This window comes from Kryptolebias marmoratus, linkage group LG5, assembly GCF_001649575.2.
Source record: "Kryptolebias marmoratus isolate JLee-2015 linkage group LG5, ASM164957v2, whole genome shotgun sequence".
Lineage (NCBI taxonomy): Eukaryota > Metazoa > Chordata > Actinopteri > Cyprinodontiformes > Rivulidae > Kryptolebias > Kryptolebias marmoratus.
In genome coordinates, this window is record NC_051434.1 from 19,352 (window position 1) to 40,830 (window position 21,479).

Below are 21,479 nucleotides of genomic sequence, written 5' to 3' on the forward strand. Positions count from 1 at the left end.
AATTACCCTGGTCACCATCAGTCTATATTTTCAGAATCATGCGTGTTAAACCTGTTCAGGAATCGCTGCCATTCTGAGCGGCACAGGTCAACATGACTGAAGCAGAAACTGAAGTCCGGTTAATTAATCAGCAGCATTTAGGCTCATAAATTGACCCAGTTCATGAAATGGAGGGTCTCAGCATCATTGCAGGAGATATTTGGCTGTTCAAATGTGTTTTGTTATGACTTGGTGAATACGGAGCAAAGTTTGATAGTTTACATTTGAAAACTGCTTTTCTTGTGACAGATGCAGCCTGCTCTGTCACCACTGCCATATTTCTGCCATTTAATTCAAAACCCTTTCATTGTTAATAAAGATAATTAAAAAAAATTAAATCAAAACGTCACATGCAGCGATGAATTGTGGGAAGTCCGCCTGGATGCGGGCTTAGCCAAAGGCCGGATGTAGTACACAAAGGGGACGGGGCACTCCGGACAATTGGGACACACTACGCACTCAAACTCTTCAGCATGAACGCGCATTTGAAGGACACGAGGGTGGAACGAGGGTGCGAGTGCGAGTACTGGGACTGGGCCCGTTAAGGCATCCAATGAGCTATTAGACAGGAGGTGATGACATCACTATACAAGATGTGTGAGGAGTTTCCTCTACTTTTAGCTCTGAACATCAGATGTTCAGATTCTGGATATGACACATTAGAACATGCTCAACAAGAGAATGCTTCAGATGAAAAAAAAAACCTTTCTCTGATAACACCAACTCATTTTTTTGTTTGTTTGTTTTTGGGGGAGTCGGGGATAAATCCAAATCGTATTTTAGTGACTCCCAAGGAAAAATATACAGCTCTTCTTGTTTTTCTGAAATGTTGTGAAAGCAGTAGACAGAAAAGACAGATAAGACCTCCAGATTTATTCAGTCTCAGCTGATGGTTCTCCTGCTGCACAGCAACACAGGTATGTGATAAGAACCAATCAGAGACACCCACTGATCTGATGTCACAACTTTTCCCTTAGTAATTATTTAAGACGCGTATCTGAAATTTACAAAAAAAATAATTCACAGTACAATGGATAAAATGTGTGGAATGACTCAGAATTATGTTGGTACCATGTCACAGGGTTCAGGCAATCCCTCAGAACAACCGGGTTTAAGCTGCTTTGTTTGAACAACCAGTATTATGTGACTGGCTTTAGACCAATCCATCAGAAGAATCAGCCATTTGAAAGACAATTAATCCATTTTAGGCCACAATGTTTATTCAGTAGTGTGGTTTCAAATTACAGGTAGAATACTGTCAGCTTCATCAGACTAAAAAAACATTACAGTCATACATGACATCCTTCCCCTCCCCTCCAGAGAGCAGGATCATGCCCACACAAAGGCACTTTGAAGGTTTCAGTGAATATGCATTTATATATTTTCATAAATCTTTACATACAACTAACAGCTGGACTCTAAGGTCCAAATCCAAAGATTGAGACTCAAAGGTCTGGATGCTACAGGATAAAAAAGTGACAGGGCAGAAATACTGAGACTCTTTGGGTTTTTAGTTCTACAATAAGGTGACTGAAAAAATGTGAGATGTGATGTTTACCCTTCAGGAATCACTCAACACTCACAAGAAGCTGCAGGACAGTTATGATGAAGTAGAATGAAAACCAAAACAGTTCAGCAAGACATCAAACATACACACACACATATATATATATATATATATATATATATATATATATATATATATATATATATATATATATATATTTTTTTTTTTTTTTTTTTTTTCTTTTTAAGTCTTGATATTTTTGAAAGACAAATTCCTGTAAAACTGAACACACTGTTGATGAAAAAGACAAATCTGAGGAAAATAATCAAACACTCGGGGGGATCCATTAAATGTTAACATGGAGACATTAATGTGACACATCTTTACATGTGCTAAGACAAATAATAACAGTGACAGTCAATTTGATACTTTATTACCATTTAAATTTTCAGGTAAAACGCTGGTGACCTTAATGTGGTCATTGACTGAAAGCAGCAATTCCAAACTGTTTCAGACCACTAAGAAAGAAAGAAAGAAAGGGTTGGAATTATGTTGTTGCTGTTATTGTTGTTTGGGTCACAGACCATCAGTCCAACAGCTGCTCACCATCAATCGATCAGGTTAGGGTATAGTGAGACTTTATGCATAAAACTCCTTGGTTGGAGCTTTCTGATAGGCTGCTCCAGAGGGTTTCCTCTCTCCCAGGTCATAGCTGCCTTCATCTTTCTTCCTCATGCGGTAGACCAGCAGGAGGATGAGGAAGATTGCAAACAGGAAGCCAATCACACCACCTGCAATAACAGCTGAGAGAAATGCTCAATGTCAGTTCCAATGCATGTCAGTGAGTTAATTTCTAAAATAATGAAATCACATTTAAACATCAGCAGTCTAATTAAATTCCTTTGGTTTGTCTCAGACTGTCAATGACAGAGATCCATCAGGAATTTATCAAGGATGTGGCAGGGAGCTAGAAGGATTTCATCAGGGTCAATCAGTCATCTATCACAGAGACATCAGAAACCATCAAGATCTATCAGTGATGCATCAGGAAATTATCAGTGATTTATCAGGGATTCATCAGGATCAATCAGGAATCCATCACAAATTTATCTAGGATCAATAATGACCCAGTCATGATTCATCAGTCTGAAATCTGTCCACTCATCTCTTTCACATGACTCCTCCATATTTAAAGACCAGCAGTTGTGGAGTTCAAAGAAACTAAATCTTGTCTCTTGTCACTCAAAAGACTTTCTGCCACTAAGAGTTCATATTTTCAGCAGTTGTGTACAAAGTGATGCAGGTGATTGACAGGTAACTCTTCTCTGCAGGACCCGCTGTTATCAGACAAACCTAAGTAAAATCATTTTCCCTTCTGCCTCTGCAACCTTCTGTCCAATTCCTGAATCTGTTTTAGTATCTCTGATTTGCTGCTGTTTATCCTCTCTTTACATGTTGACGTCTCCCAAGCAAAAATGAGCAGCTGCAGCTCTGACAAACAGTAACGTCATGCAGACAGAATGCATGACAACAAGATCATGGATATGCATCTTTATTTACTGGGAGACAAACAGAGATTGGAAAAAAAACTGTTCTAATTCAAAAGACGGTTAAATGAGGAAGTGTTTTCCGAGGCCTGATTCTAAACTTTTAGTCAGACCAATATCTGCAGGGGAAAACAGTCAGTCCTAATTAATTTCTGCAGACTGTCAACAGCAGGTAAAAATAAAAACAGGGAGAACATTCAGAATCAGAGGAAAGAAGAAAAGACATCAGATTCTGAGTCACATGGCTTCCTCTTTCTGTCCTCCAGCATATATTTTATGAACAATCAGTGATGCTGTGGAGTCCAAGAGTTTAAACTTTCTAAAGATCTGGAAAAAAATATTAATTGTTTAATGAAATATGCTGCCATTACGGATGAATTAAACACTTTGAAGCAACACAGAAAGCCAACATCTGCAGAACCCCTCATCTAATTCACCCAGAGAAAACCGATTTGAGGTCATCTGATGATGCTCAGCTGAACACAAACCTGCCAACACCTCTGTCCTCTGGAACAGGTTTTCAGTTCGGACCTCAACAGGCTCTTGAGGAGAACCAGGAACACTGGTCGTTCTGGTCATCCGATTCCTCTGCAGGTCCTCTGTAACTGAAACTGGAGCCTGGAGTGGGGAGATAAGATTGTGTTGGTTAATAGATTGGAACCAGAATAGTTCTGCCAGAAGGAAAGCCATCTGCTGGCTCTGACAAATCTTTTTTTTTTCATATATCCTAATTTTATAAGATTTGTGTAAAAATTATTGTGTTTAAGCTGAACTGAAAAGTGTTTTTGGAGCCAATATCAGTTGAAAGAAAGAAAGAAAATCCTAAAATATGTTAGTTGGAAAATTTTCAAAAAAAAATTTAAAAAAAAATTAGTTTTTTTTATACCAAACACTGAAGAAACCACTCAGGTGTTCTCAGCTTTTTCTGTGACCACCCTTGATGTGTGAAGTCCACAGAGCCGCTGAGGTTCACAGCATTCAGCCATTCATCAGTGAGTGGATGAATACCCGTACAATATAGTTCAGTGGGTTGGAATTAATTGTTCAAACTGGCCAAAAATACCACTAGAGTTTCATTTTGTGGCTTCCTGAAAGATATAAACCTTCAGATTTGGATCCATAAGCTCCAATGTGGGACTTACTATCATATCTTGGGTTTGGACCACTTCAAAGGGAAGCGCCGCTCCGACCCTTGTTACTGCGGTGGACTGGCTTCACACCGAAAAGACAGGACCTTTTGTCAGCCTGAGATCAGTTTGTGATTCAGAGCAGTTTGTTATTGAGTAAAAAATATAAACAATTCATGTGTGATTAAACAAATGTAATAGTCTGAACCTGCTGTTGATTAGTTTTATTCTGGTGTGAGAGTTTATACTGTAAGTGCTACACTCATGTGCACTCACATTTTTATGAGTTAGCATCCGATTAGCATTGATTTAACATCGGGTTAGCTTCGAGTTAGCAACGTTAGCTCTCTCTTGCAGTCTTTGTTGATTTGCAGTGTTGTGTGCTGATGTCATGACAATGATCTGGGGGTAATCTGTTCTCACCGTTCCACGTTTCCAACTCAGTCATTATGCACATTGTTTTGTCGGCTATGATGGTCCTGGTGATCATCAGAATCCAAATCTGAAGAGATTTCATCTGATTCTGGAGATCCAGCCATCGGTTCTGGTTCATACTGGTATGATTGTATATTCATTACTCCCACGAAGTCTGCCGGCATTTCTTCGTATTCAAAAAAGGCTTCTTTTTCCATTTCCACAAGTAAACAATTGAACAGTAGCGACATTCTTGGCCTGCCAGGGCACAGCGCACGTCATGAACCCAGGAACTCCGTGTGGATGTGTCTGACTAAATAGCGTTTCTGAAATGTCAATTTTTTGAGATTTGATTTCAGTTCACCTTTGATAAAGTTTTGATTCAGATTTGATGTTTATAACTGGAACACAACTGTTCACTGATGTTTTAAAGGAAGTTTGAGTTGGTGAATCTCTGCTGGGGTCATGACATCACAGCTTTCAACAAACACTGAAAACAAGTTCAATACATCATCTGATCTCTGTAAGTCAAGAAAAAGTAACAAAGTCTCAGATATATCTGAGCCAACAATTCCAAGCATTTCCTTTCAACAACACATGAGCCAAGTGAAAAGAAGCAAAATAAAATTGAGTCAATTAGGCAAAAGTGAAGCCAAATGGAACCAGACCAAATTGGCATTGACTGAGAGGATGAGACCATTAGACCTAATCCCAAACAGTTGTTGTGTCCACATGTGGAGTAACAGAAGGAGGAAAACGTGTGGGATAATGTTTTAGAGTGATGTCATTCTGCATCATCTGAAACAAAGCGGTAACATATGAAACAAAGCTGACATGGAGCTGAAACAACTGACAGAATTGAAACGTCTGACACAGAGCTGGAACTCAGAGACAAAATAACTAAACTGATCTTAATCCCCACAGCTCCAGCAGGGAATCAGTCACATGAAGACTGGCTCACTGATTGGGTTATGCTGCCACCACGGAACCTTCAACACTTCGAACCTGTTTCACCTACAAATCACACTGTAAGAAGACAGGACCTCTGCTTGTTCAAACAATCAGAAGCAGTCTAGAGCTGAATGAGTGTCCTTTTTAGCTTCATGGGGGTTTCAAAAGCATAATTACAGCATCAGTACCCACAGAAACTATCTTGTAAAAACAGTGGACTTTGAAGCTGATCAGTATAATATAAAATGATCAGCAGCATCTCATTAACAGAATGTTGGCTTCCCGCAGAATTAAAGGTGCTACTTTATTCAGAAATGTATTGGAGGAGTTTGGACACAAGTTTTTAATCTAAAAGTACAGCAGACAGCAGGTTAGTTTGTCTACATCCAAAGTTAGAGAAGCTGCTCAGCTGAACTCAAAGGTGAAAACTACAACTTAAACCAATAAATCAATCAGGTATGTCGAAAGTTTTTAATGTAAAAATATCTATCCTTTGCTGGTGTCTTACCTCGGTTCTGAAAGGTTTCATGGGTATGTTGTCTCTGGCATTTCCTCCCACTGTGGCTGTGTCCATCCTCTGAGTGGAGTCTTTGGTGGAGTCCTGGGTGGGCTGAGCTGCTGTAGACTCGATATAAAGCTTACTGACAGTCACTGTTTCCTCCACCATCTCCTCACCCCCACCTGGGAGAACAGACAAGTCAGGAAATTAGCTTTTCCAGAGAAAACAGCATGTAATCATCTGTGTGCAGACATGATCAGGATTTAATCTGATCAGTATTTCCCATTCTATTTGTTACGAGTTTCTGATGGTTTATTAGACTTGTATAGCTTTTCTACATTTTTTTCTCATGTAGAGTTCAGATTTTTAAAGTAATATTAATCACAACTTTGTCTTTTCTGACCTTTTCCTGCTGCTCCTATCAACACCTCTCAGAGAAAGGAGCTTCTCCTGACCACTAAACATGAGCTGTGAAGGTGCTGGAGGCACAAAAAGCAGAGCAGTAAAATGGACAAACCTGTCTGTTCAATGATCCACTCTCTAACAGAAGGGAGAGCAGGAAAAATCAGACAACATAACATGAAGGCCTAGCTTTCCCTGTAGGAATGCATATTGCTTGCTGCCTTTCATGCCAGTGTTTTAGACAAAAATCTTATGTTGACAACTGATAAACTGATAGCTATTTTGGTTGAATCTTGAAAATAATAGTCAGTCTCAACCAATACTGATATCTTGCATATGAATATTGGATGATCTGTTAGTACTTGAGGTATATTTTGTGAATGACTGTAAGCTACTACCACACCAAATTTTAGCTCACTATCTGTAAAACTGGCTGAATTATAGCCAGTTTTGTGTAGGGTAAGGTTAAATCACTGCGGTGACCATCTTCAATTGGGTTGACTCCAAAAGTTAGTCAAATTTAGATGTACATCCATTTATTACATTTTCAAAATTTCTTTAAAGTTTGTTCAGTGGTTCCTGAGATATTTTATTAACAGTACAGAGAAACAAACATGAACACATATGAGCAAAAAAATTACTCTGTTTTTGCCTTTAGTAGCAGGCAATAAAGAAGGTTCTGTGCCATTTGAAGGTGTGTTTACCTGAGCCAGAGCCTGAGTTAAAGTCATCATCATCTTCGGGGTAGTAGCCTCCTGATCCTGCCTCATCCAGGTACAGGTCATTCACTTGAGAGGAAGTCCTGTCTGCCTGTGCTATCTGCAAACCAAACAGAAAAAACTGAATCAGTATCATCATTCAAACAAGATCTAGTTTCTGCTAAAAAAAGGCAAATGATCCACCTCCTGTTAGCTTTGAGAATGACACTTCAACTCCTGATCACATTTTAATTATTATGAAGTAAAGTACTCACTTTAAGGGTCAGATCAGTGTGAAAAAAAAAAGTTCCTGAAATTGTAATGCTAATGAAAGAGTCAATCCTCAGTTTGAATCTATAGAAGAAGCTGTTTGGTTTAGGAGGGTTTAAAAAATAAAAAAACTGACAAATCTCAGTAATACTCAAACCATTTTAATATTAAAGCAACAAAATTACTGCTGTGTCTCAAGAATGTGTTTTATTTTGTTTTTTTCATTTTTAAAACAAAATTAGAAAAAAGGCAATTGCAAAAATAAAAAGGGTACATTTTGTGTTTTTTAACTGCAATGGTTAAACCAAAGACAAACTTTTATTTTGTTGTTAATTCAACGGGACCTTATGGCGGAAACGGAAATGAAGACCTGAACTCCCGGCACAAAACTTTTTCAGTTACCAGAAGGTGGCAGTAATGTACACCTTCAGTTTCTTGCCAACCGCCATTAAAATCCACAAGAAGAACTTTTCCAGTTAGCACTTCAGAATCCACCAGTTTAAAAATGGATCCATTTGTTTTATTTAGAGGGAATCGACGCATTTCATTGAGAGCTGATGATCTTACCGTCAACAAGATTTCTTTAATATTCCAAGGAAGTCATTAAATCAGTACATTACCACCACCTACTGGTACCTGAAAAACAAAGAACGAACCATACACGGATTTATCCATCTATTTATCTCCTCCAAGTGCCCAGAAAACCTCCATAAGGGAGGTGCCTAAGAGGCATCCTAATCATATATCTGAACCACCTGCACTGACTCCTTTCTATGTGGAGGAGCAGCGGCTCTATTCCAAATTCTGCCTGTATGATGGAGCTCCCCACCATATTTTGAAGGCTGAACCTGGCCACCCAAGAGATGAAGCTTATTTCAGCTGCTTGGATCCAGGATCTGGTTCTTTCAGTCAAACCTCATGACCAGATGTGGGAGTTGGAACATAGATGGACCAGTTATTCCATAATTTACCATTTAGCTCAGCTCCTTCTTCACCATGATAAACTAGAGCCATGCCCTCATAACTGCAAAAAAGACACTGATCTTTCAAAACGGCTGGCTGTTTTGTTTTTTTTTTTATTTTTTGTTTTGCGCATGGACTGTTTCTAGAAGCAGAAGATACCCAAATGGAAGTACAAAAACATGCAAAAAATTAATTTTGCATAATAAGCCCCTTTAAAGTCAAACTGACCTTCCATTACAGCAGCTCATGCCGACTCACATGCCCGTCTCACACACCTGGATACCCTCTTTGCTTCACCTGACCTGATACCACAAACTTCTGCTTCAGCTTCTCGTTACATCATGGAAACTGAGGATATGCAGAACCTTCATCACCGATAGAAGAAAACTGCTCACCCTTTCTATCCTGCAGTGGTTCAAATATTTCCTCAGGATGTTTCGTAGGGGGTTGTTTCTACCCAACAGGAAGTCTTACGAGTGTGTTTTAAGCCAAAGATATTTATCAGCCTCCCAGGGACCGTAACAAGGAAGTAATTGATAAAGTTTGAATCGTAGGCTGCAGGGAGAAGGACTTCCTACAGGAACACAAATCAAACTAAGAGCAAGACCTGAAGAGGAAAAAAAAGACCTGAAGGAGCAAACAGCATTCAGCTTCTTTCCGCTGTACAGAATCAGAACCTGTTAGGTTGATATAAAGAGGACTGATGAAACTTGAACCTTAATTACTCTGAAGGGCTAAGGGAGCTCAGAATGAAAGTTTTATTTTACTCAGATTAATTCATTAAGATATAATTTTACAACTGAACCACCACAGATAATCAGCAGCTTTAGACACAAATCATGGGTTAATCAGAAGCCAGAATTGGAGGACCACACCCTTTATCAAACAGATTTTCGTCATCTCAGAGGAAAAGGAGAAACCACATACTTCTCTGTGAGTCAATCTGGTTCAAGCTGAGAGGAGCTGCATTCCCACCTGAAGCTTTTGCTTAAGAGGATTTGTTGGTGGGGCGGGAGAAATGTAATGAAATCACTCATGAGGAGGTGATGGAGGCAGCAAGCAGGGAACCAGAAGGAACCAGAACAGGAACCAAAGGAAGAGGCTTTGATTGATGTGTACATCTAGATAGAATCACAGATGAAAAATTTAAAGAGACTAAAAAGATATAAGGAGAAAGGCATTGATCTATGATCCCATTACATCAGACTAATCTTAACAAGTCACTGGGTCACTGAGTGTTAATCTGTGTGTGTGTGTGTGTGTGTGTGTGTGTGTGTGTGTGTGTGTGTTTGTGTAGGAGACATATGCAAGCTGAACTCAATCACAGTTCCTCTTAAGTCTCTCACAGAAACTTTGCCGAAGATCAGAGGTTGCCTCGGTCAGAGAACAGGTGAACAAATGTTTCAAAGGATGGGCTGCAGAGCAGACTCTCTGAGTATCTATTTTGAAATGAAGAATGATTAGCCTACAATTAGCTGATTTTTAAAAAAATGCAACTAGACTTTCTCTCCAAAATGTTGTAAACCCAACTGGTTTAACCTGAACCTTCAGTTCTGAACATTTCCTCAGCAGCACAATGAATACAAACATGAATTCATCAGAACCTGTGTGTGGGGGACATTTGACAGGCTTAGAGTGGCTGTTCACTGTGTTTGATGAAACAAAGTGTGGTGTGTTTTCTTGATTGAAACATGCAAAGCAGCTGAGGTCATCATCCAAACAGGGACTCAAAGCAACAAAACATGGGTCTGCAGTTACTTTGTGATTATGTGGCAGATCACCTCTGACATTCCACAGCTACAGACAAAACACTTTAAACAGAATGACACAAGTTAACTGACATTACAGGACAGTTTCCTACTGTTAGGAATATTTTTGGGACTTTGTTCAGTCCAGCCTCTTGCTCAGATTTACAGATCACATGATTTTTTTTCATCTATAAATAATTAAAATGTTGCAACAAAAATAGTCTGAGAGCTGCAGCCTCACTGCAGCGAAGCTGCATCTTCAATCTTTAATGGGTTTTATCTAGGCTGAAAACACACAAAAATCAAACTCCAGCAACATGGATTCCAACCTCTGCAGGCCACGACTGGTCCCCCCTGTGGTTCAATTGGATCTTTTCTGAAAATCTCTAAAACAGGTAAAGATGCCTACTGACTGGTATTTTACTGAAAATGCTACAGTCCTAAAGGAGCACCACTGAAAATCCAGAGATTTATTTGAGCCTTTACAGAGCTCTGAGAGAGCATTTCAAGTTTCAAGTTTATTTATATAGCACTTAAAAAATTGCCACGAGCTACAACTGGAAAGGGCTGATCACATCTGTAGAACAGTCTGGACCTCTCAACAAATGCAAAGAACCAATCACTTTTGTCAACTAGCCTGGACCTTAGGACAACGAAAAGTCAATGACCAATAAATCTAAGGGATCTGGAGAGAAAAGAAGGTCAGACAGATGCACAGGAACCCCCCCCCCCCAAACAAAATTTTGTTGTGCTATGCATGACAACAAAGATTATTGATTGATTAATTATTGGTAACACCTGAACCACTCCAGTAGAGGGGCTTTAAAACCACAGTGCCCAGCTAAGAGGTCAGAATGCTCTGGGAATCTGTGCCAAATGCTGGTGTAGATTCTCATTTATCCAGGACAAGGTAAATCCAAAAAAAAGGGGTTAAAAATAAAAACAACTGGACTTCTATTCTGTTTTTTTTGGATGTGCCAAATGCTGCTGTGAGGTTGAAAAGCAAAAGGAACAGCTGAGTCGCCGAAAACAGTTGCTAATAATATATTATAATATAATCAACATGAATACTGTATATATAATGTATTCTACAAGATATAATAATATATCATCATCAAAAGATTTAAATAATCTGGAGATATCTCTGTGTGCAAAGGGCAAGCCTGAAAGTCAGTAGTGGATGGCTGTGATCTTTGGGCCCTCGGGGGCCACTGCATTAAAAACTGTTTTTTTTTACTATTAACATCACTGTATGGGCTCAGGAACACTTTCATAAATCTGTTCTGTAAACACAGTTCATTGTGCAATCTACAAATGCTGCTTAAAGCTCTATCAGCTTACACATCTGGAAAGGCTCCATCAATGTAGAAAAGTATATACAGGTTTTAGAACAACATCTGTTCCCATTCAGCAGAAAATCCAGCAAAGAAGAGCCAGGACTGTTGAACATCAGACAAGAATGGGACAAACATGCAGAGAATGAATTTCCCTATTGGGGATTAAAAGATTAAAAGAGTAATTAATATATAAACTATTGATAAAAGAAGAGGGGATGCTTCACAATTGTAAACATGGACCTGGCACAACTTTTAAGAAATGCCATCAACTTCAAAATTAACTTATTTTTTTCCTAAGTGGTGCAAGTTCTTAGTTAAATCATTACCCCCATTTAACCAGATGATAAAAAACGTTGAAATCAACATATTTTTTGTAAGGGTGACCTGGCCAAGAGGTCAGAACAGTAGCACAGGTCATAAAACAATGTCCCAAAACAAGTAACAATATAGAAAAAAACAAGTAACAATATAGCATAAAATCCACAATTATTTTACAATTATAATACTGAGTTTAACACTGACTTAAAGCAAAGTTGAAAAAAAATAAAATAAATGGATAAAAACACAAGCAGTAGTTAAAAACACAGGAAATGGCTAAAAGGCATAGGCAACAGGTAAAGAACACAGGCACTAGTTATTAAATATGGGCAAAAAAAAGAAAGAAAAGTGCACAAATAAGATGGAACTAAGCCCAGTAGGGCTTTGTAATTAGGCTATGTTCAAACTGCAGGTCTTAATGTTCAATTCCAATCTTATGCTCAGATCTGATTTTTTACTCACACACATTATGAATTTAATCGCGACCATCATCAGACTCCAGCATGAACAGTATATGGCAATGAAGTGACCCACATGCTCAGAAAAAGACGTGACATCACAGTTTTTTTTTTGTATTTACAGAATTAAATATTGATGCAACATGTCAGCATGTGTGTATCAGTTTTAAATTTGTTGTGCAGTTGGAGCCGGCAAAACTATTATCTGCTATGCTCGCTTCATTCAGTATTTACATTGGATCTTGGTACTTTCTGCCTACTCCAGTGCAGAATTGCACTTCTGGAATGGGAGCTACGTACTAAAAGTAGAAACAAACTGTTTGTTTTTTTAACCTTTTTTGGATTATGGAGATTATTCACAATGACCGAAAAACTGTACTTTTTCTGTTTGACAATGTCCTGATACCTGCACAAACCGTCTTAACAGGATAAAAGACACGTGTATTCAGCTTACTTTTATTTCACTTTTGTTCATTCTTCTTACACACTCATCTGGCAGAACAATGGATTTCTATTATCCAACGCTTAGACTTTGGTTTGGGTCGGACAGTTAGGATAGAACATACAAATAATAAAATCTCCAACAATTAAAACTTAGTCATATTTTGCTATAATTCTAGTTGAAAAGTCAAAAAATTCTGTAATAAAATCATTGTACTTTGGAGGTCTGTAAACAGCTGCACAAAGAGTCAGGCGAGAACAATGCAATTCAAACATCAGAAGTTTAAAGCTTAAATAAAAGTCAATTAAAAGTTGTTATGACCAAACTTCTGAAAAACAGCTGCTACTCCCCTATCACACCCAAAAGTCCTTGGTGCATTAAAATATCTCCAGTTAGTAGGTAAAAGAACACAATATAACACAAAGAGATGAAGCAATTGACTGGATGGTGGGAAGGAACATTACAGACTGAAAGACACAGTAATGTTAAACATCTGCCATCATAAACAATAAAACCTCCATCATGATGCACCCACCTATGCACCTTCATTATGGCACAGAACAGAATTAACAGGTTAATAGAAACTCTACAAACCTGTTAAATCAGAAATGAAGCTGTGACTTCAGCTGATCTATGAGTCAAAATAAAAACTGAAAACAGGACAAAGTCCTGATTTGGTCCCATAGGAACAACCCTTTTTGAACTGAACACCCTGAAGACCGATTCTGAAAGGTTCCAATATTATCCGGTTAGCAGGGTAGAAGAAGCTTAGCTTGCACAGGAGTGTCACAAATATTTGCATTGAAAATCAGAGAGGATCCATGTGACAGGTTTGTACCAGACTGCAGACTCTCCAGCTGCTGCTGAAGACAGATGGCTGCTAACACCATGCATTAGTTCAGATTAACTCTCTCCAGCTTCCACCAACACGTTCAAGCCTCTGATCATGTTAACTGCTGCAATAGATTGACAGTTTGAAGAACACAAGCTGTTCTGGGACTGTACCATCAGGGAATGGAAAGGGGGTTGGGTTTCACATTATGGTGTTTCTATGTTAAAGATCTGAGTACTTATTGGGATTAAATTAAAATATGTTCTGTTTCTCTTGATTTGTAAATACTGTAGTGTTTCATTAGCTGTTCATTTCATGTAAATACTGTTGTTTGGTTATCATTTTGCAGTTGTGTATCTCTTGTAATGGTTTCTCCCAATTTAGTTCCACTTCTATTTAAGCAGTATGTCTTTCATTGTTTGGTTGTTGTTGGTGTGGTTATTCCTTTGCACAAAAAAAAAAAAAAAAAAAAAAAAAAACCTTGAGCTGATATTTATCTGAGCTTATTCTTTTCAACCGTTTTGAGTCCCACCTCCATGACCGCTTGACCTCCTGACAAGCATGTGACATTGTGACAAGCATTAAAACAATTTAAAACAGCTGGTTAAAAGCATGTACAGTGGTCTTGTAATAATGATTGTATTGATTTTTTAAAAGATGAGAGTGGAAAGAATGAGCCAAGTTTTAGGGAACTGAAACAAGGAGCGATCAAAGGAGATGCATGCTTTTTTTGCAGGATTTTACTTGCATTGGCAGTTAAAATCATTCCTTTGTTTTACTGTAACTATTATCCTTTCTGTTGTTAATAATTAATCATTAAATATAACAGCAGAGGGCACGTCAGGTGTATCACCTACCTCAAAAGGAAGTATTCCCAATCCAAAAAAACCTTCCAACATTCTAATGCACTGTGTTTCATGACAGGTTGAAAACTCAAAAGGAAAAATCTGAGACGTATTCCATTCTTCTGTCTGCTGAGCTCCTGCTCAGACTGACCGTTAGCTCACATGATGAACAGGATGTATGAAATTGTTGTGAATATTCTTGACAAACAACTCAGTTGTCGCAAGTTCCAGCATTATTGTGAGATAGTTTTATCGACACAAAGCCAACAAAAGTTCATTTGACAGAGTTTAAGTTTGAGCTACAGGAGGAACTCCAAACCCTAACTCTCAGCTGAAACTTGACTCCAAACATTCTAAACACGAGTGTTAACTCACTCGTTCCTGAAGCATGACTCACCATCTGCAGTCTGGACCTGCTTCATGTGGTCAGAATCCAGACACAAACACGGAAACATCAGCTTAGGATGTGGATCAGGCAAATCTTCAGTACATTTAAAAACAACCATGGTTGAGCAAATGCTTTACATGGTAAAAGACCAATAAATCAACAATAAAATTAGCTTTAAAACACTGAAACATAAGAAAACCAAAGTTAACAAAAAATAATTCAATTAAACTGATACAACAAAAGCCAAGGTGCTCTGCTCAACTAGAACTAAACACCAATGAGAAGAATTGAGTTTTTAGTAGAAATTTAAAAAGACCAACAGTCTGAGCAGCACGTATTTGTAAATGGAGGCTGTTCCAAAGATAAGGGGGTCACCACTGAGAAGGTTCTGAATCTGGATCTAGTAGTGTCTAAAAGGAACTGGTTTGTGGTGCTCACAGTTGTGGTTAATGTTCCAACAGGTAAAAAAAAAAAAACCAACACACGACTCACTCTGAATATTCATGAACTTTGAACTGATGAAGAAAAAAGAACTTTTATTGTCATTGTACCATTTACAATGTAATTACATTAGGCATCTCTGCATTTCAGTGAAGTAATTGACTACAATTGAAAAAGAGATGCATAAAAATTGGTGTACAGACTGTCCAGGGACGGCAGCTCCAGACCAATGATGCACTGGGCTGCTGTCACTACTCTCGTCAAGCTGTGCAGCTGGCAGACAACACTGTGAAACAGTTTGTGATGATGCTCTCAGTTGTGCTTGTGTAGAAGTGTAGCGTCAGCCTGTTGGGGATCATAGGGATCAGCCCCATTAATTTTGAGGTCAAAGGTCAAGGTCACATGTAAAAGAAGAATTTAACTCTAAAACCGTGTACCGTAGGAAGGTCAAACTTCTTTGATGGACAGCCCTTTATGATGCCTGTCTACAACTGATTAACTTTTGGAGTCATCCTCATTTAGTATAAATGCACCAAGTGATGCAGGCCCTTAGTTTCTCCAGGAACTTTTGAGTTAATAACTAACCTACCACATACTACAGAGTTAAATAACTTATTACTAATTTTCACAAAGCCTCTTATTAAACTATGAAAACAATGATACAGTATGTTTAAACTCACCCTTATGTGAGGCTGTGCAGACAGATGAGAAGCTTCAGGCTTCTGAGTCTCTCTGAGCTAACAGCTGACACAGCTTCCACAGCTACCAGCTAACACAGCTAGCCACTGACACAACAAACACAGCTAACAGCTACCACAGCTAACCGCTAACACAGCTAGCCACTGACACAACAAACACAGCTAACAGCTAACAGAACTAACAGCTAATACAGCTGAAAACCGACAACTAACAGCTAATAGCTGACACAGCTAACAACAAAATGAAGCAGCTTCTTTTTTAACTTGGAGGAAGATTATCTTTTAAACATGGCAGCCAGGAGTATATTTCATTATCTTTAGTTCGACTTGAACAGAAGTTGCGGTGATGGGCATTAAGGTGCTCACAGGTTACCAATGATGTGCCAACAACTGCAGATCTGCTGAGTTTTGCTCCATGCTGGTGGACAAAGCAGCCTACCAAGCTAGTTTGTATACTAGCTGGATTATGTACTGGCTGAACGGTCAGGAACAGACCCAGTTTCTGCAGGTGTTATCGTTTGCATCTATTTCTCTCCCTCTGATTTTAATTCACATGTTTACATTCACATTTTTCACTCCGTAACAAATAGGATTTCAAATATAACTAAAGTACAATATTGGAAATAAAACATAAAAAGTACAAAGTATGCATATTTCATACTCAATTACAGTAATGCAAGTAAATGTAATTTTCTACTTTTTTGGGGGCAATATTTCTGTTTGTGGCCAAAAAGAAAAAGTCTCTAATTAATTTTGATTTTAAAACAAGGAGTTACTTAAAACTTTTGACAATAAATAAACCAGATCTGAGAAGCCATCTATGGGTTGAAATTAAAAGCTACAGAGAAATTTATCTCACTGAGAACAAACATGTGGTTTACTTCTAACAAGTCCTTATTGTCCCAATAGCGATATTGTTTAAAGCTGGAACCTGCAGAAAAAATATCTTGAAACATTTTCCTAATGAACTGCAGTGCACCACAAAGTGAGAACATACAGAGGAGGAGAGGAGGAAAAGTGTCAACACAATTGTTAGGTCAGTAAGAAATATTAATTAGCCACTGCTTCATTGCTTTGGACAAAACCTTAACCCTTTTAACACCATAATAATAGACATTTATTAAAAGGCCTGGTCTTTGTCAAAAAATGCCCTATGTGTAAATAATTTCCTTTTTTTTCCAGGAGAAGTAGAACTTTCAAAATGTCAAGTATTCACCATTCTTATGTAATTAAATACTTAAAACTGTTTTAGGCCCACATGGCACAAGGCATTCAGTCATTACCATAATGCATGTAATAGCATTAGAAAGCCCCGTTTCACAGCTTTCACGGGCATTTTGAATGATTAAAATTGCACGAAGTAGCGAGGAGTTAGGGTAATTTGAAATACACATATACCATGGTGTCACCGGTGATCCCTGTGGTTTTAAAAGGATTGATGCAAAAATAATTGTGAATAAGCACCAATTGAGAAAATGGAAGTTTAAACCCATGAAGTCTCTCCATCCGTGGTGCATCATGCCCCACAACCAAAAATTAGGGATAAGAGCGCCGCAGGACACAGGAGGAAGCTGCCTCCCTGGGACTTTTGTCTATCTAAAATGTATCTATTTATCTCAAATTTAACAAGCACCACTGCTTCTATCGTGAATCATAAAAACCACCCTAACAAACAAATTGTTTCTCTGGTGCTTCTAGGTGGCACAGACACGTTTCTCACGGTAAAATTTGTGATAATTTATCTGATGGATCTTAGCACACCTACAGGATTCTTGCATGAAAAAGCAACAACACAAACAGAACCAGTAAGCAAACAAGCAGCAGTCAGTTCACTGAACTCTGAAGTTTAGTTTCAAACTCAGACAAAAAAAAACACTTGGGTTTTTACTCTAGAAACAAGAAAAAGAAAATAGGAAAAAAGTTTGTTTTTTATCTCGTCTGCATTACCCTGCCTCTCCCCCAATAGTTTCCATTTTCAAAGCTAAATGGAATGATAAAGAAAAGAAAGAAAATGAGTGTTAAAGATCTGCTCAGAATTTTAAAAAGCCCTCCGACACAAAGAAATAACTGCCAGAGTTAAAGAGGAAACTAAGTCTGAGCTGTTTTAGAGTCTGTGCAGGTCTGCAGAGGGTCCTGCCAAAATAAAAGCCTCTTCATCATCAGGACAGAAGGAAGGGGTCAGTGAAGGGGGCTCTCTGAAACTCAAGGGTTCTGTGGAACTTTCAAACTGAAGAATAAAGTTTCCAATCTGAATCCAAAGAAACATGAAACTCATTCCCGTTTCTTCTGAGATTGAACTGGGTCCTGTTCTGGTTCTGATGGCCCTGATTAGCAAGTCCACCTGTACAGTCACAACCCATTCTTACTCTGTTAAATAAACAATGCACAGAAGTGCTATAACTGGGTCAGGCAATGATCAATTTAATTTATTTATTAATTTCTCAACTCAAATGAAATAAAGCATTTTAAAACCTACATTAAAAAATCTGTAAGTAGGAGCTGGCATTTTCAACTGCATTGCTCATGTGTTATCAGTGAAGGAATAGACTGAAAATTTACAGCCAGTCGGATCAATTCCTCAGCTTCAGCCCAGTGTGCGAACAAAGGTCCCAGGAGGTTAAACACAGTACTTTCTATTGCTGCCTATTTAAGAACTATATTCATTTAGACAGATTTTAATAATCATTTTTTAACAATAAATTGGTAACCAGTGGACTGGTTTTAAACATTTAAATTGTGTTGGATTTGTCTTTAAAAGATCTATCTAATGGAATCAAAATATGTTGTGTTTGGTGGGATTATAAAAATCAGATGGCCTTGCTACAGTAATGTGTTAAAGCATCTCATTTTGAGTCAGAACCCGTCTGTAGTCCAACTCAGTCCATGGAGGTGTGAAGAACCACAAGTATTATGATGTTTTTCTGACTGAAACATTAACCAAGGTGATTTTAGAGAACCCACACCCTCAAGGTCAAAGCAGCCAGTCAGAACAGCTAAAACTCTGAGGTTCTGTTTAAATTGCAGAATCTGGGCAGAACCAGAAACAAACTCTGAACATGAATACATGCAAGTAACAGAAGAACCCAGGCAAAGAGTCTGGATCAGACCTTCTTCTTCTTCTTCCAGCTGTTCCCTTCTCAGGGGTCTACACAGCGGGTTCTTCTCCTCCATCTAACTCTGTCTTCTGTGTCCTCTGTCCTCACTCCAACTCCTTCCATGTCCTCTCTAACTGCATCCACATATGTCCTCTTTGTCTCTAACATCCTTCTGGCCCTCCTCTGCACATGTCCAAACCATCTCTAACTTTATGTCCCAGTCCTTCAACCTGTGCTGGACCTCTGATGACCTCATTCCTAATCCTGTCCATCCTTGTCCCTCCCAAGGAGAACCTCAACATCTTTAGCTCTGACACTTCCAGTTCTGTCTCCTGTCTTTTTGTCAGTTCCACTGTCTCCAAACCATACAACATGGCTGCTCTCACCACTGTCTGTAAACCTTTCCTTTGACCTTTGCTGCCACCCTTTTGTCACAAATCAGTCCTGAAACTTCTCCATCCACTCCATCCTGCCTGGACTCTCTTCTTCACCTCTTTCAATCCCTCCAGGATTTTGCGGGCATATTTTGTGATTGTTGCGGGCTAAAATGCCTGATTTCGCAGGGCATTTTCCTAAAAGTTGCTTTTTTTTTTTTTTTTACTAAAATCCATAAACAACCATAACTTTTAATATATAAACCAAAAATACTTACTAGTTTTGTAAGGACAGAGAGGAGGGGTGTAGAAACTCTATTGAATGTGATGTGTTCAGGGACCATTCAAATTATCAATCAGTTACAGACTGATGTATTTTAGTCTTTCTATAATTAATTACCTCTTTATCTCTATAATCAGTCAGATTCTTGAGGTCCTATGGATTAAAACAGAGCAGTTGACGTGGCACCAAGTCAGACACGTGTTGGTTCAGCTGTATTCACACACACACCAACAAATGTTCTGTGGAGGCGACTTCACAATCACTGACTCATTAACACAACAGGGGGTATCAGCTCCCTGTTTCCCACAGAGGAGGAGGAGAAGTGCTGAGCAACAAGTCTCAGCCTACAGATGAAGAGCAGAAAACAGCTGAGCATCTCAAACCACAAACAGAACCAACAAAAGAACTGAGGAAGAACCAAGAACCACCATGAGCCGAAGAAGCTCTCTGAGCTTTTCATCACAGAAACAAAGAAACAAACCCAACCAGAACACCTGGGAGATGCGAGGAATCGAACCGAACCACCCCCAACACACACGCACGCACGCACGCACACGCACACAGGTCTCCGCAGTAAATCTGAACAAGAGAAACTGAGCAGCAGAACCAGAACCCCCACGACTCACCGTAGACCCGCAGAATAAGCCGCTCAGCGCGACGCTCAGTAGAACCCAGCCGCTCCTCATTATCGCTGCTCGGTTCGGTTCGGGTGTTTGTGCAGCTCCCGGAGGGTTCGGGCTGCCTCGGCTCTTCTTCTTCCTCCTCCTCCTTCCTCCTCTTTTCTGCTCCTCCTCACTGCTATTAGATTCAAAATGAATTCAAACAAACCAACGCGCGAGACACGTCACTCGCTCCTCATGAGCGCGCACTGAGGAAGACGGGCACGGCTGTGCGCGCTCCTGTTTTTTTCTCATCTTTATTTAAACATGCAGATAAATGCAATAGATCAAATAAATGTTTTATATGAAAGAAAAGAAAAACTGAATAAAATAAGAAGGAATAAAACACAAAAAGAGAAAATGTTTTAAAACAATAAAAACATCCAGAGCCTTTATGGTTTCAGGTTTTGTTACATTTCAGCCCAGATATCTGTTGGGTTCCTGTTGTTCCACATTTACTCTAAATTGTATAGAATAAAAAATAAATAAATAAAACTTTATTTCTAGTCCAATAATTTATTTCATGCTTGAACAAAACTTTTCCTTCAATCCAAAAGAATTTAACATAAAACCTTTCATAAAAATGTAAAGCTGTTTCAAACTGCATAAAAAGAAAACAATAATAATAATTTAAAAATACATATCTGCACAGCAGCACGAGGAGCAAACTGATTAAAGCTGAAGATTTCTGCACGCAGTCTTGGTCATCAGCTGGTCGGCTGCACGTGACCAAGACTGCGCGCTCCCGTCACCCACTCACGGACAAAGTCTCCCCCTGCTGGATTAAAACCAAAACTGCACCAGAATCTGGACCTGTGGGATATGAAGTCCAAATGTTAGTTTTAGGTGCCAGAAAACTTCCAGATCCAAATCCAGGTCCTGATCCAAAACCCTCCAGATATAGGTCCAGGTCCAGGTCAACATGAATTAATTAATTAATTAATTAATTAATTAATTAATTAATTAATTAATTAATTAATTAATTAATCAATCTGATGCAGAACCTCAACTTTCTCATCTCTTAAGTATGTTTATGTTCCACTAGTTTTTCTTTTAGTGACAGTTGAGTAAAGCTAAAAGGTTGTTTAAACAATACATTAATATGTTGATACTTGAGGTGCCTGAATTATTGATGTTAAACACA

At 38.7% G+C, this 21,479-nt stretch overlaps 1 protein-coding gene across 1 annotated transcript; it reads right to left on the reverse strand.

Annotated features, from left to right (window-relative positions):
• Positions 1 to 1,786: 1,786 nt before the first annotated feature.
• sdc2 (syndecan 2) lies at positions 1,787 to 20,526 on the reverse strand. The gene is made up of 5 exons (XM_017439924.3): positions 20,303 to 20,526; positions 7,191 to 7,305; positions 6,094 to 6,266; positions 3,582 to 3,711; positions 1,787 to 2,349 (listed from the first exon to the last, which is right to left on the reverse strand). Exons 1-5 carry the CDS (start codon positions 20,360 to 20,362, stop codon positions 2,186 to 2,188), a joined length of 642 nt encoding a protein of 213 aa, XP_017295413.1. The 5' UTR covers positions 20,363 to 20,526; the 3' UTR covers positions 1,787 to 2,185.
• Between the last annotated feature and the right edge of the window lie 953 nt (positions 20,527 to 21,479).